The 15,370-nt window shown below is 33.4% G+C and overlaps 1 protein-coding gene across 3 annotated transcripts in view; it reads left to right on the forward strand.

The window, feature by feature from the left end:
* Window positions 1–15,370, forward strand: part of LOC129240903 (prominin-like protein) — a 47,955-nt gene that overhangs the window by 19,039 nt on the left and 13,546 nt on the right. For all 3 annotated transcript variants that reach the window (XR_008582107.1, XM_054876971.1, XM_054876972.1), the window contains exons 2-9: window positions 10,003–10,757; window positions 10,849–10,993; window positions 11,097–11,225; window positions 12,267–12,454; window positions 12,519–12,683; window positions 12,774–12,898; window positions 14,666–14,831; window positions 14,943–15,112. Coding sequence is in view for 2 of the 3 variants with exons in the window: in XM_054876971.1 (XP_054732946.1) it covers window positions 10,403–10,757; window positions 10,849–10,993; window positions 11,097–11,225; window positions 12,267–12,454; window positions 12,519–12,683; window positions 12,774–12,898; window positions 14,666–14,831; window positions 14,943–15,112 (1,443 nt within the window). In the remaining variant the exon portion in view is untranslated. The remainder of the gene's footprint in view (window positions 1–10,002; window positions 10,758–10,848; window positions 10,994–11,096; window positions 11,226–12,266; window positions 12,455–12,518; window positions 12,684–12,773; window positions 12,899–14,665; window positions 14,832–14,942; window positions 15,113–15,370) is intronic.

Raw genomic sequence — 15,370 nt, forward strand, 5'->3', positions numbered from 1 at the left:
CAAAAAACTATCCCTATCCGATGTGTCTCAAAGACCATGTCGAAAAACAAATTGAGGAATATCTCCGCGACGGTATTATTCGACAATCTAGGTCTCCATATAACTCGCCTGTATGGGTAGTACCAAAAAAATTAGATGCATCAGGAGAGAAAAAATACCGAATGGTGATAGACTATAGGAAACTAAACTCAGTAACAATAGCAGATAAATATCCAATACCCGAAATAAATGGAGTACTTTCAGAACTTGGAAAGAATAAATTCTTTTCAGTACTCGATCTAAAGAGCGGCTTCCATCAGATTCCTTTAAAAGAATCAGATATAGAGAAGACAGGTTTTTCGGTGAATAATGGGAAATATGAATTCACCCGATTACCTTTCGGTCTCAAGAATGCTCCTTCTATTTTCCAAAGAGCTCTTGACGACATTTTAAGGGATCACATAGGGAAACGATGTTATGTTTACATCGATGACGTTGTGCTATTCAGTAAAGACCAAGAAACCCATTTTAATGATATTAAAACAATTTTTGATACCTTGAAACAAGCAAATTTAAAAATTCAGCTTGACAAATGTGAATTCTTAAAGACAGAAGTAGAATTTTTAATTTTTATTATTTCGGAAAACGGTCTTAAAACAAACCCCAAAAAAGTAGAGTCAATAATAAATTTTCCAGCCCCCAAAACCTTGAAAGACTTAAGATCATTTTTAGGTCTGTCTGGTTTTTATCGCCGTTTCATCAGGGACTATGCGAAGCTTGCGAAACCCCTGACAGCCCTTTTAAGAGGGGAGGATGGACGTGTGTCCAAAAATCGATCCAAAAATATTCATATCACATTAAATGAAGAAGTCTTAAGTGCATTCGACTAAATCAAACTTTCTTTGACTACAGAAGATATAATACTAAACTATCCCGATTTTACAAAACCTTTCCAACTAACAACAGATGCATCTAACTATGCAATAGGAGCAGTCCTATCTCAAAATGGCAGGCCCATCGTTTTCATATCTCGTACATTAAGCGAAACAGAAGAGCACTACGCTACCAACGAGAAACAGATGTTAGCCATCATCTGGTCACTAAACAATTTACGTAATTATCTCTATGGGTCACGAAAAGTTCAATACTTTACGGACCATCAGCCTTTAACTTACGCCCTCAGCAATAAGAATAATAACAATAAAATGAAGCGATGGAAGACCATCCTTGAAGAGTATAATTATGAATTATACTACAAACCAGGAAAGGCAAACGTCGTAGCAGATGCCCTATCCAGACTACCCCAAATCAACCATCTAACAAATTCTGAAAATGACAATAATTCACTAAGCGAAACTATCCACAGCGACATTAGTTCTTCGCATCATTTGATACCAATAGCCCAAGAACCAATAAATGTGTTCAAGAATCAAATTTTTCTTAAAATAGAAGAAACGTCATCTTATCAATTCCAAATTATATTTCCAACTTATCATAGGCATATCATTACTGAAACCGAATTCAACCAACAAAACTTAATAAATCTTCTGAAAAGATATCTAAACCCATCAGTTATTAATGGCCTTCATACTGACGAGAACACCTTAGGAAAAATCCAAGAAATTTACCCAATTTATTTTAGCAACTGCAGAGTAAGATTCGCAAGAAACATAGTGAAAGACTTACCTAACGAAACAGAACAGAATAATGAAATAATTAAAGAACACAAACGCGCTCACAGAAATGGTCGCGAAAATAAAGCACAAATTCTAAGAAACTTTTACTTACCACAAATGCAAGCGAAAATTGATAGAATCGTTAAACAGTGTAAAATATGCAAGGAACAGAAATACGAACGACATTCTACGAAACCACTATTACAATCAACGCCTATTCCTCAATATCCAGGACAAATAGTTCACCTCGACATTTATCATACTCACAAAAAAGTAATACTAACAGCCATAGATAAATTCTCGAAGTATGCCCAAGCAAAAATAGTCAATTCTAGAGCAACCCAAGATATAATACAACCCTTGAGAGAAATCCTTTTAAACTACGGAATCCCCGAAAAAATAGTCATTGATAACGAAAAATCTTTGGGATCACACCCAATAACTCATTTGATAGAAGATCAATTTAATAAAGCAGTTTTCCGAGCACCCCCTTACACCAGTATTGTCAATGGACAAATAGAAAGATTTCATTCAACTATAGGAGAAATCATGAGATGCATAAAAGCCAAGAAAATCCATACCTCATTTCAAGACTTATTAGAAAAATCCATGTACAAATACAACTACACAATTCATTCCACTACCAACCAAAAACCAATCGAGTTATTCTTCGGAAGAAGAGTATCAACAAATCCTTTGGAATTACAGAAAGATAGAAATGAAAATATTAATAGATTGAAAGCAAAACAAGTAAAGGATCTTAACTATCACAATAAAAATAGACAAGTTTTAAAAGACTATAACCCATGTGAAATAAAGACGGAGTTGCTCCGGAAAAAATTATTTTTTTAAAGTTATCAATGTGAAGATAATTAATTTATATGCCTGCTTAAGTTTGTGTGTGTGTATATGTAAATCCGCATGTGCATTAGCGCGGGTCGATTTTCCTCTGACAAATTTCATGTCTGAAACTTATGCTGAATAAAAAAATCACTAATCTCATTTTATTAAATTCGATTTTCGAGGTTTTACCAAAAGCAAAGTGTGCGGAATTTTTCGAAAATTTGCAATTAATATAGTTTACGACAGAGTTAGTCGGCAGAAAACGGAATAGCAGTTCTCAGAGGAGGAGGGAGTAAAAATACGTAAAAAATACATGATTGAGAGTATAATTGGGTGTCGCCGATCGTGGTACCGTCACTTTGCTCTCAGCGAATTTGCCAATATCAGCTGATTTCGTGACGTCGGAGCGGGGCAATTGGCGATCATTTTCCTAACTTGATTTGTCATTTTTTTTGTTCACTAACCTCGGAGTTTTAGTTCTTTCTTCCTGACATTCTTCAAGCCTCCTTTAATTAAAATGTGATGTTAATAATTATGTGAAACATATTTTTTTCAATTAGTTCAATAATTCACTAAGTTCTATTTAGCTTTACTTTTTATTTATCATCTGGTCACATTGTCGGAAATTGCGATTATTGTTTGTATTGGCTATTATTTGTGTTATGTGACATCTCTATGCTTTATTTACATTTTTTTCCCAAGTTTGTTTTTCTTTTCAAGCCAACTCGCGCTCTCGTTAAAATTCCGAAAAGTCCGTCCTTGTATTTAAAACTTATGTTAAGAAAATTTCTTGAAAAAAAAACCCTAAAATACTTTTTTGCTATATTTAAGGTTATGCAACAAGTTAAGCTACTCCTTTTCCGAAAAGGTTGTTATGGTTTCTTCAGTTATTTTTCTACTATGAATACACCTCTATGGCTTTAATTCGTATTCAGAAGATTCAAAGGCCTTATACAATTTATAAAGATGGTTTTAATGTTAAAAAGTGTTGAGAGAAGATGCAATATTCTTGCATAACCTCAAAAGAAGCAAAAAATGAGAACATCAAATTTCATAAGAATCAATAAATTTTCAAAAGCACTGAAATTTTATCAGCATAAGCTTTAAATGCGAGATTAACCTTTTTAATATTTTTTTTTAATTACATATACAAATGTTTTTTTTAACTTATAGTTTTGGTAGGTTTAACTTCAACACCAAATTTAAAAATTTTCCCATTTTGGGTATAAAAAGCTATAAATTTATTGGAAAGAGCAAACTGTTGGCAAAACTGCATCAATGTAACGTCACGCACTCTTTGATGGACACAATTTTGTTTCTATCATTTACGTAAAAAATATATTCAAAGCATCGTATGCTCCCACTCTCGTGATTTTTATTGAACGAAAGTTGCGGAAATACTAAAGAACTGTCCACATACAACTTTGGCGTTGGTGTCGCTTCGGCAACTGACTATGAATGCATGCATTTATGTATATGAAGACGTTCACATAACAAAAGTTAAGCAAAGCCAATGCCAAAGCCAAGCGTAAATATAGGTAACTCTCATCTTCTTGCTTGCTCCGGCAATCATCAGATGTAACCAAATGAATGAGTACGATATTAGTTATTATTGTAAATAAGAAATTGTACTAACTTTATAATATATAATTTACACATTTTTTAGCTTAAAGCTTTTGCTGCGAAAGCGTTAGAGCGTCAAAGCGAAGCGAACGCCAATGCGAAGCAAACGAATCGACAAAAAAATTACGTTCCCACGACAGTCGGCTCTACGTAACCGGAATGACCCGGATTTATATCCGCCCAAGGACTGTCACTCCAGCAGCATTCCCCGTATGTTAGTATGGGGAATGTTTATGCTGCTACAACAACAACAACAACAAAAAGTAAACCTGAAACATTGCTGCACAGGTGCAAAACAAAATAATGCGATTTTCGATAGGAGGTATGAAGCGTTCTATAGCAGCATAAACGATCCCCATACATGCACGGGTAATGCTGCTGCAGTGACAGTCCTTGGCCAGATAAAATCCAGGTCTTTCTGATAATGTAGAACCGACTGTCGTGGGAATGAATTTCTATCACTATTACATATTTCTGTATGCAATTATTTGTACTATACGTAAACAGCATTTTTCCATAAAATTGTAATGTTTTTATGTTTATTAAAACAGTTTTCATGTCGCAGAAAGTAGTAGTCGTTGTACCAACAGTAGTAGTATTAAGTAGAAATACGCAATCGTATGAAAACGCAATCCCCCTCCTCCTCCGCGAACTTTGGCCAAACATTTTGGTACATTTTTTGCTTAAAAAAGCTTTTAGATATAAAAAATTGTTGAATATTGGTATTAAACTTAACATTTTTTATTGCTTTGAAATATCATCTGCTTCTCCATCGAGTGTGGCTAGCAAGTGGAATATTCCGATAAGCTAATATTTTCACATTACAATATAAAATTATTCAACTTTAGTATTCATGTAAAAAGAATATTTTTTTTCTATACTCGTATGTTATGAGCTGAAATGAATGTGATTGGGATGTATGAACCTTTTATTAATAAAAATACTGAATTTTTAAGAAGCTATTGCTTCTTTATTAATTGTGCCCTTTAAAATGTTCAGTTCGGTTTTGATTCGACCGTAAAAATCGATGTTTGGTCATTTTCGAATTATACGTTTATTTTTTCAACTTCTGAAAACCGAACCGACTTCTGATATAAAACCGAATGCAAATGGTAAAGTTACTGACAATGAGAAAAAATAAAATATTAATAAAAACAACAAGGAAAATTTGCTAAAAACCAAATGGTTATTTTTTAGTTAAAGTTATTTGTATTTACATAAGACGTAGAAGCTGTGTAAATACTGTCTTTATTAACCCACCGTTCAGCCACATGCGCATTCTCTTTTGATTAAGTATTAGTAAAGTAAACGAGATAACAAAAAAGAAATTGTCACACTATTCGTCCCTTCATGCTTAAGAGTATCTCTGTTTATGATATTCTCTGTTGTAATATACTCGAACAAATTTATGTTCCATGTGTTAGAGCCGTCTTAATGCAAGTGTTTAAATGTGCACAGGGAAAGGAGGACATAAAAAGTTGAAAAGTAAGAGTCGTAGTATTGCTGTAAGGAAAAGTATCATAGAAAGTTAAAGTTAAAGACTAACATTTTAAAAGTCTCTCATCATGTCCGCCCTATTTTATGGCGCAGAAGCGTGGACAATGCTAACATACGATTAACGTCTCTTGGTGTCGTTCCCACGACAGTCGGTTCTACGTAACCCGAACGACCCGGATTTATATCCGGCCAACGACTGTCACTTCAGCAACATTCCCCGTATATATGTATGTATATGGGCATGTTTATACTGGTACAATAACAACAACAACAAACGTCCCTTGGAGTGTTTGCGAGAAAGTTTCGGTGAATAACGCAGACTATAGAACAATTATCATCATTGGATTTACGGTACCGTACTATACATTTAGGGTAGCTTAGTAGAGCGTAGTATAAAGATCCAGTAGCTCCGCTGGCTAGTTTATGTCGTCCGAATGGATTCTAATACTCCGGCTCTGAAAGTATTCGATGCGTTACCAGCTAGTGGTAGCAGAGGAAGAGAGAAAGATCAGGTGGAGAAGGACTTGGCTTCACTTGGTGGTGGTCAGCACGAGAAAGAAACGACTGGTGCGCTTTGTTAAACTCGGCCAAATTTGTATGGCCATATGTGTACAAGTATTTTTAGAAATAAGGTTAAGCTAAGTTTTCCTAGACGGACATGTGAAAAGTTATTTCTGGCCAGTAAAAACATTCAATAATAGAACTCTGCTTAGCATTGAAGATGAGCCATCAGACGCATCATTTGTGTAACTTCAATCTAGGGCTTATACATTTTGGAAAACCCTTTAAATAGCTCTGGGATGTACACATGAATATTTTTTTTATTCATGAACATAGTATGTATGAACTAATTTCTCCAGCTGTATAGAAAAACAAAACCGAATGGTCACTCGTGTTGGCCACTTTCCGCGTTGATGTTTATTTGAATTTATGTATGTATACGTGTGCGTTTGCCTTTATTAAGTGGTTCGTGAGGTTCAACTATAGGGTGTAATTTTATTGGTGACAATTTTAAAGTTGCCATTTATCAATGTGAATGACCACCAAACTGTATATATGTATGTGTGTATGTTTGCATGTAGCACTAATCATGAGTATGTATGAATTTTCATATACATTGTATATACGCATACTCGTGTTAATTTAGCAGACATATCTAAAAAGAACATCTACATATACATATGTATGGAAAAAGTGTTCGTAAACAAGCAAGTAGCATAAGGTCCATTATAACGGTAAAATGCATGAATGGATGGAAAAAGTATTTTTACACTACGCAAAATTAATTCTTAAAATGAAAGCAGATTTTCCATACATGTCGCACAAAGGTCGAATTAAATTAAAAATGCGATTTGCCTTTTTAGCCATATTTTAAAATTCTTTTACTTCTCTAAGCAAATTTCTCATATAGTGTCTGCTATAATCGCTCTAAAACCATGGTGTGGATTATTTCGAAATGAAGTTCGTTTCAGTTGGTGCCATAAATCGGAGATCATCGCATAATAAATTTATTGCTCTGCCGGTGGCAAAATTTCCAACCATGTTACTGCAAAAAATTTAACGTTTCTTTGTCTCCAAAGTTATAATAAAATATGATAACTTTATGCTGCACCGTTTTCTGTCTTTGGAAATTGCAAAAACAATAGAATAGCATCAATTCTTCGAAGTTTTGACCAATATGTGTGAGCGTGGACGAAATGAATTGAAGCCTCTCAAGCAGTAAGCAAAGTCGCGTTTGACATTGGATTGTAAGGGAAATATATTTTGAGCTGCTACCGCTTCGGCAAATGTTCGATTCTGATCTCTACTTTAAATTGTTAATCTTAATAAGTAAACAATTCAATTGAAGCGTCGAAATTTTTATCAAGAAAGGATGTTGTGTTCAGTCATGCATACTAACGATGATAACGCTGAAAAACTTACATACTTCTTACCTTCAATGCATTTCTTTGTATTTATTTATTTAAGTCAAATATACAACCATAGGTTAATTTTACAATGACTGACCTTAAGAACAGCTTACGTAATTAAATCCTAGATAAAGAAATTAACAATAAAAATAAAATTAAAATTATAGTTAGAAGTAAAGAATTTGAAGTTTTAGGAGGTATTAAAGAGAAATATAAAAAATAGTAGTAGGAGTAGAGATTAATTAGAAGCAATTGAAAGAATGATAAATTATTTGAGTACGTTCAGCAATATTCGTCAAGGCTACAAAACAATTTATGACTGAAACGCAAGTTCTCTTTCATACATTTAATTTTTAGTAGTAAGTTATGCCAAAGACGCCGCCGTAGCCGCATGGTGCCGATTGATGCGTGACTACGTTGGTTCGAATCTCCGGGAAACACCAAAATAAAGAAAACGTTTTTTTTTTTAAAGCGGTTGCCACTCGTCATGAAAAAGCTCCTCATAAAAATATCTACCTTTCGGAGGCTTTTAAACTGTAGGCCCCTTCATTTGGGGAACAACATCACGACGTGCGCCACAAATAGAAGGAGGAGCTCGGCGAAACATCCAAAAACGGAGTAAGCGCCAAAGACGGACAGAGAACACAAAATAACTGTGTTTCATCGGAACTAAGTTTGACGAAAGGCAAGATTTTGAAAACATGTGTCGATCTTTGAGATATCTGGGTTCCTGAGTAGTTATGATCTTCTGAAGTAACACTAAACACTATATATAATATATAAATACTTCCCTTTTATATCCTTACAACGTTCCATGCGAATTTGAAATTTGTTGTTACACTACTGGAAGTCTTCTTCTCGGCTCTGCGTTTCTTTCTCTTTCACAGGTTCTTCGACTCAAATCTTGTTTCTGTTAATGCCAATATCACTTCAGGAAATAGATTGGACGTCCTTTCACCCAGTACATATGTATATTGTACATTTTTTCCCCTTCCTTAAATTTGTTTGTGTGAACAGAGGAACTTTACGAGCTATTCTGCTGGTAGTTTCATGTTGTACAATCGACACCCTACAGTTCTCGCTGATACTACGTTGCTGCTATTATTCATTTATAAAACTTGTATTTTCCGTATGAACGTGGGGGTACTACAGGGTCCAGCACTCGAAGTGCTGCACGGGCATAAGCTATCTGTTAGTTGGCTAAATGACAGTCCAGAGTTTTGTACGAGTAAACTAAAAGATTCTCCAGTATCGAGGCGCAGAAAAAGGCCATTGTTCGCAAGTGGGCCAAAATTCCTGCAAGTCACATTCGAGCAGCTTGCGAAACGTTTCTGGACCGTCTCAAGGCCATTTTAAAGGCAAAAGATGGTCGTATCGAGCAAAAGTAAATTGATTCTTGATTTTGTATTATTTTCATACATTTTTTACTTCGAATTGAAGAAAAGTAATTTTTCAAACTAAATTTATGGCTTTTATAATTGGTTCACTTCGAGTGCCGGTCTTTGTATTTTAGGCACTTTATGTGTATGTATATGGGAGTTATAAAACGGAAGTAAAATTAAAAATGGATATTGAAATTTATTTTTTATTCCGATGAAATTAAGTTTGCTAAGGGGAACTATGAGGTCGAATTCCCCTTAAAATCAGTTTTAGTCCTATCATATCGTGAAATTTTGAGAGTATTTTGAATTACGAGAGTAAGAAGGATTTTGTGAAACCTTTAAAGATTTGTTTTCTAATATTGACGAAATTATGCATAATGGACCTGTAACATAAGAGAAATATTTCTTTGATCAAAGATGAAAGAAAATTGAGTAAGAGAGTTGTAAGGTATGAGTAAATAATCATAGGATTCTATCTCCTTTAAAACGTTTTATTACACATCTTTATGCTTTCAAAACAAATCAAAAAAATCGTGTGACGCATCCTTTATGGGCGTGCATCATCTGGCACCGGGTATAACAAATAAATAGCAAACAAAAAAACAAAATAGAGCATCTTAAAAAATATTTTCTTAACTTTTATAATTAGCACTCTAACCTTAACTGTGATTTTTTCTCAGCATAACTGTATATTTACATGACAAATAAGTTTCATCGAGTTCTTTTAACAATTGCTATTTAATCATTTCTTTTGAAATTCCATTCCGAGTGATTTCTGTTTAACAATTACTAATACACAAAGTGAATTTCCTTTGTCCGATTGGGTTTGCGTACGTCTACGGATGTGTGTGTGGGTGGGGTGGCTTTTTACTTTACAATATGTCACGTTAAATTTGAAGAGACACTTCAAACGTGTGGAGTAGATACATTACCCCCCAAAGTACTTGTTTTATCATAAGCACATGCACTCACATACATATATACATATGTACATGTACTTATTATGTCCGTAAAGCGGTATCACTATTTTCCTATTTAATAAAATGAGTACATTTAATTAATAACTGATTTTATTCATAATTTTTTTTACAGCACTTCCAATTTGTAGTTAATTGCTGAAGCGTAACTGCCTTGTACGGAGCGCATCGTTTGTTGTGTGCCAAATCTACAGCAACATAAGCTATCAATCAGTCATACCTACAGTCAGTCACTTAAATAGTTATATTCAATTACTCACGCACCTACATACATACATATTAAATGGAAATATATCATAAATGTAGCACATCTCAGCAGCATTGATGATATTCATATCGAAAATTAGCACTTGCTCATTGTAATAAAGAAAGGAAAACAAGAAGAGCAACCGCAAGAGCAAATAAAACACGCATATACGCACCAAAGCATCAATGTTTTAGTTACCTAGTGGAAAAAAGTGATTGCTTTACACTTTCTCCGACAAAAAGTTTAAACAATTTCAACATAATCAAAAATGCACCAAAAATTAACAGCAACAACAATAACAACAACAAGACAAAAATTAGCTGTGAAAATGTCAACAGATTCAAGCAACTCTACACAGCGCCATAATATTACCAATATACGTTGCCATATTTCCTGTTGGAGTACGCTTTTTGTGCTTTTAGCGCTAAGCACTTTTGCCAGCCAAGCTCGAGCATTCGATTTGGGCAATGAATTGAATCTCAAGCCTACCAAGTATGCAGAATGGACGAAAAATGTCACGTACGTTAGCTCGACAGTTTATAATGCGCGTGGCATGCAACCACTTTACGATATTACACATAAAATTATTTGGTTCTTCACCGGTGAACATCCACTGCCAGAAGGTTAGATAAGGCTTGCTGTGCTTTTCCCTATTAATATTAATTAGTAATTAAAAAGTTTATATATCTAATTTTAAAATTTCTCCCTTCATAGGCTACCTCGTGGTCAAGGATAAGGATATTGAATTTGGACCAAAAATTGAACGAAATGAATGGATTGATTTAATTAAACACTATTGGTTAATATGGCTAATTGTTTTGCTCGTTGGACTGCTAATTGTTACAATGCCAGTCGTTGGGTAGGAAAGAAAATTGTGTTTAAAATGGCACCAAACTAAATAACAAAATAAAAACAACAACACAAGAATATTTACTAAGTAAAATTGTTTTATATTTGTATAGCTTATGCTTCTGTTGCTGTCGCTGCGCTGGTGCTTGTGGTGGCCGTTCGGAGCCGTTTGACAAGAAACATGACACCTGCCGCCGTGTGTTCTTGGGACTTTTGCTCATAATATTGGCAACAGGTTTACTGTAAGTAGAGTATTTTTTTGTTGCAATACACGTTTCTAAACATTTAACAACACACACAGTACCTCACAAAAGTATTCGGTATTTCATATTATTTCTTTTTCGCAGTGTTGCATGCTAAAATATTGCAAAAATCCAATCAAGGAAAAACTGAACAAAATATACTATTTAATCTTATAATCACTTGCAATCAGTTTGGTCTAAATAGTCATGAAAGCATTGATTATTTAATAATTTTTGCATTAGGTAATTTTCGCTCTTCATAAAAAAAATCGTAAATATAGGTTCCTTCTAAAATTTGACTATACGGATATTCGGCTGGCAAACCTTACTACTACAATCAAGTTATAGATACTGTAGTAGGTTAAATCCGTGCTTATGGAGAATAAAATCCGAAAGATCTACGCACTAATCAACTTATGCCAACCCACCTAACACCACTTTCCCTTTCTGAGCTTACCGTTAGACGGCTATCTTCGTCAATACTTAATCGATCACCGACCTACATATGTATGCTTTAATAATAACACAAGTTTGCTTGCCTCCAAGAATGTATGCATTCAACCTGAGTAGACTTAATGACTCGATTTAAAAAACTTTTTATTCATATGAGTTTAATTAACCCATTTTGAATAAAAGTGAGTTTAATTGAAACATAAACATAGTATATGAGCCCATATTGAAAAAAACTTCCGCTCGCTTATATTGTATAAGGTCCACTATAAGCTCAATGATCAGATAAATCGAGATGATTTCCATTGTAGCGGTGCCCTATTGATGAATTCCAGAGTTATTTTGATATTATAATAAAAAAAAAATTTTAGGTTCATCCGAAAAAAGTGAAATTGTGATTACTTTCGCGAGGCACTGTAAACATACTTTATACCTACCTACATACATTTGTGTGCATATATTTAATAGTACGCTTAAGTGGAAGAATAGTATATCATTTATTGGCTTACATTCCTTATAAAAGATTATAGCAAACATATTCATTAGTGTTAATTTTCTCCACTTGTTATTTCTTTCTCAACTCGTTTTTAGTTTCGGTGTTATAGTTACATTTGCAACGAACAGTTATATGCAACAAGGTATTGAGAATAGCACAAATCGTGTGCGGGATGGCAGTATCGATACCCGTAAATTCCTCGAAGCCTCATCTGAGCAAATCGATCATATTCTAATAACAAATTACAAACAATTGTCCATACAGTTGGACAATATTTTGCGGGGTAAATATAGCACTTGACAATTCATTACATTCATGAGAAAAAATGATCATAAAATTTTTTGCAGAAACATCAAATTTCATCATAAAGGAATTGGAACAGAAATCCATGGCAGTTTCGCTCATTTACCTTACAGACTTTCTTGAAAAACTGCCTCAGCTGAGATTAAAATTACAAAAAATGAAAACCATTACCAACGAGTTGCGTGTTTATGCATCACAATTGAGTGATGGTAAGTTGTATGTAGAGTTAGACGAAATTCATATTCACACATATCTATTTACATATATATTAAAAACATTTGTTTCTTCTTTTGTAAAAGGCCTACGCGGTGTCAAGCGTGATTTGCTGGTTATGCTTACGAAGTGCAATAATAAAGCATGTCAGGATGTTCTCAACAAATATGAGATCGGCAAGCTTGACGCTAACGGTATACACTATGACCAGGTAAGCAGAATAAACGGCGGAATCATATGGAAATATGTATTAGGGCATTCGTTTTTTTGTTATTGTAAAAACAAATCACTTTTTCCTATATTAGACACAGTAAGTCCGTCGTAGAAAAGTTACGAACGCAACCCTCAGCTATGGCTATAAAAAATTTGCTAACACTGAATTCATGCGAACTCAGGAAAAAGTGCCGCCAAGCTCAAATGTCAAATACTGATGTTTGGATGCTAGCTGGCACAAAGTAACAATAAAAATTTTAGCGCTATTTTTAAATTTTCCCGCGAAAAAATATTTTTGAATGAAGAAACGCAGTAGCATTTAATAATGTTTCAAATGCAGTGAAACATATTGAGAGATACATTTAATCAATAGGAAATTAATGGAAACATATTAAAAATTTCAGATTGAAAAAAAAAAAACTCTTAAGCTCTTCTGCAATATTTCTTCAAAATTTGTCCAAGTCATTTTTTGAAATTTGAGTAAGCCATTCCAAATCTTATAAAAATGCCAGGAACTGAATGTTTTGCTGACGCGTAGTTAAAATTTTTGACTTGCAAGAAATTAAAAAAAAAAATTATTAAAGTAATTGCATTTTACTAATTTACTATATTTTTATTAATTCGTAAAATAAAAGTGGTTGCATTTTTTTTTTTAATTTTTTATCCGACAACCAAAACACCTCGTAATAAATTCTTAGAAAAATCTACGAAATGACACTACAAACGAACTCAGTAATGTCACTGGACGAATTTTGAATTTACAACGCAGTTATTCGATTTTAGTGAAATCTATGAAAATAGTACTACGATGGATTTAGTAACAGGTTGACAAATTCTAAAAATATGACAAAATGAATTTTTGAATTGAATGAAGGATTATTGAAGAATGAATAAAAAACCAATGTATTTTCTTATACATATATTAAATATATTTGTGATCAATTTTGATTAACACTTTTTACCTGAAGCGCACCAAATTTCCGGTTTAAAGATGGATTTGGTTAAATTAGGTCATGAAGACGTCGAATTTCCAAATGAACAAGTATAATTGCCCAAATATTTGAGAATATTTATCCTTTGGGAGAAGCAGAGCTTAGCTTCGTTATTTGTTTTTAAATCCTTTTAATCCTTAATTAAGCTATTAGCTGAAGTCAGGCCATAAACGACTTTGATCGAGAGTGAATGAAAACCTTGCATTTTCCTCCCCTAAACGTTGTTATCGGAGACCGACCACCATCTCGTTGCAGATGAAGAGCTCGATCTGCCCCATTGAGTTATCCATATTTGCTATTTGTTTGTGAACTGTTTATTTATGCACATGAAGGCTCTACCTCTCTAGCAATGCTCTGTAAAAAGTTACTACGACAATAAAAAAATATGTTGACTTAATATGCTGTATCTCGAAAGCATGGTTTTTGACTTAGGCGGTTATCGTTTTGGACCACAGAATTCTTTTTAAATATTTTTTCATTTAAATGTTTTTTGTTTTTGATTTTGAAATGCTGTTGTGCCAAAATTAACAAAAATAATATATAAAAAAAATTAATATTTCTTTTTAAATGCTATCAGATGGTAGACCGATATTTTCCCAAGGTAAAAAAATTTAATAACAAAAAACTAAAAATTTGTATTTAATGTTATTTATATAGACATAAATGCACTTTCAACAACATGAGTACCTACTGATATACACACGTACATATAAATTTTTATTCATATGTATTTATATTTATTTACTATTTACTAATAATGGAAATTTTCTTAGCTACCGGATGTTACAGAAATCATCGATAATTTGGATAATTTGATAAGTAGGGACATAGCTTCGGCTGGCAAGCGTGGACGTGATATGCTAAAACAAATGCGCGCACATCTTAATACGACTATAGCCAAGTATACGCCAAAAGTGATTGACTCTATAAATAAAGCAGGTGAGTCAAGAAGATGATAATATATTCATTATAATAATATATTTTTAAAAATATCTGTAAGAAATTTGAATTTTTTCGAAATACTATATAATATTATGTCTTATTTTAAAGGAAATGCTTTCCAACATGCCTCAAATGAAATCAAAATGGAACTTAACAAACTGTCATTAGTTATAAAAGACAATACTAAGAAGTATACCGGCGTTGCGGATGATTATTTGGATGAATATGGGCCGTATCGATTCTATTTTGGCATTGCAGTTTGCTCTATATTACTACTGGTAAGTCAAGCTCCAAATACGGTAATATTTGTTAAACAACGTTTTTTAAGTTTACGACGCATAAAACATGTTAAACAATTTTAAGTGGATTACTGTGGTGACATTTTTTCACATATGCTTCGTTTTCGCCCATTTCAGGGAATATAGAAATCTAAACACAAAACAGGCATATAAATGCTTTGAATATAGTAGAAAAGCGTTTGCCGTAAAGTTTCTGCATTTATCTATTATTTTAATGGTTAATTGAAAATATTCAAT

This window comes from Anastrepha obliqua, chromosome 3 (assembly GCF_027943255.1).
Source record: "Anastrepha obliqua isolate idAnaObli1 chromosome 3, idAnaObli1_1.0, whole genome shotgun sequence".
Classification (NCBI taxonomy): Eukaryota; Metazoa; Arthropoda; class Insecta; order Diptera; family Tephritidae; genus Anastrepha; species Anastrepha obliqua.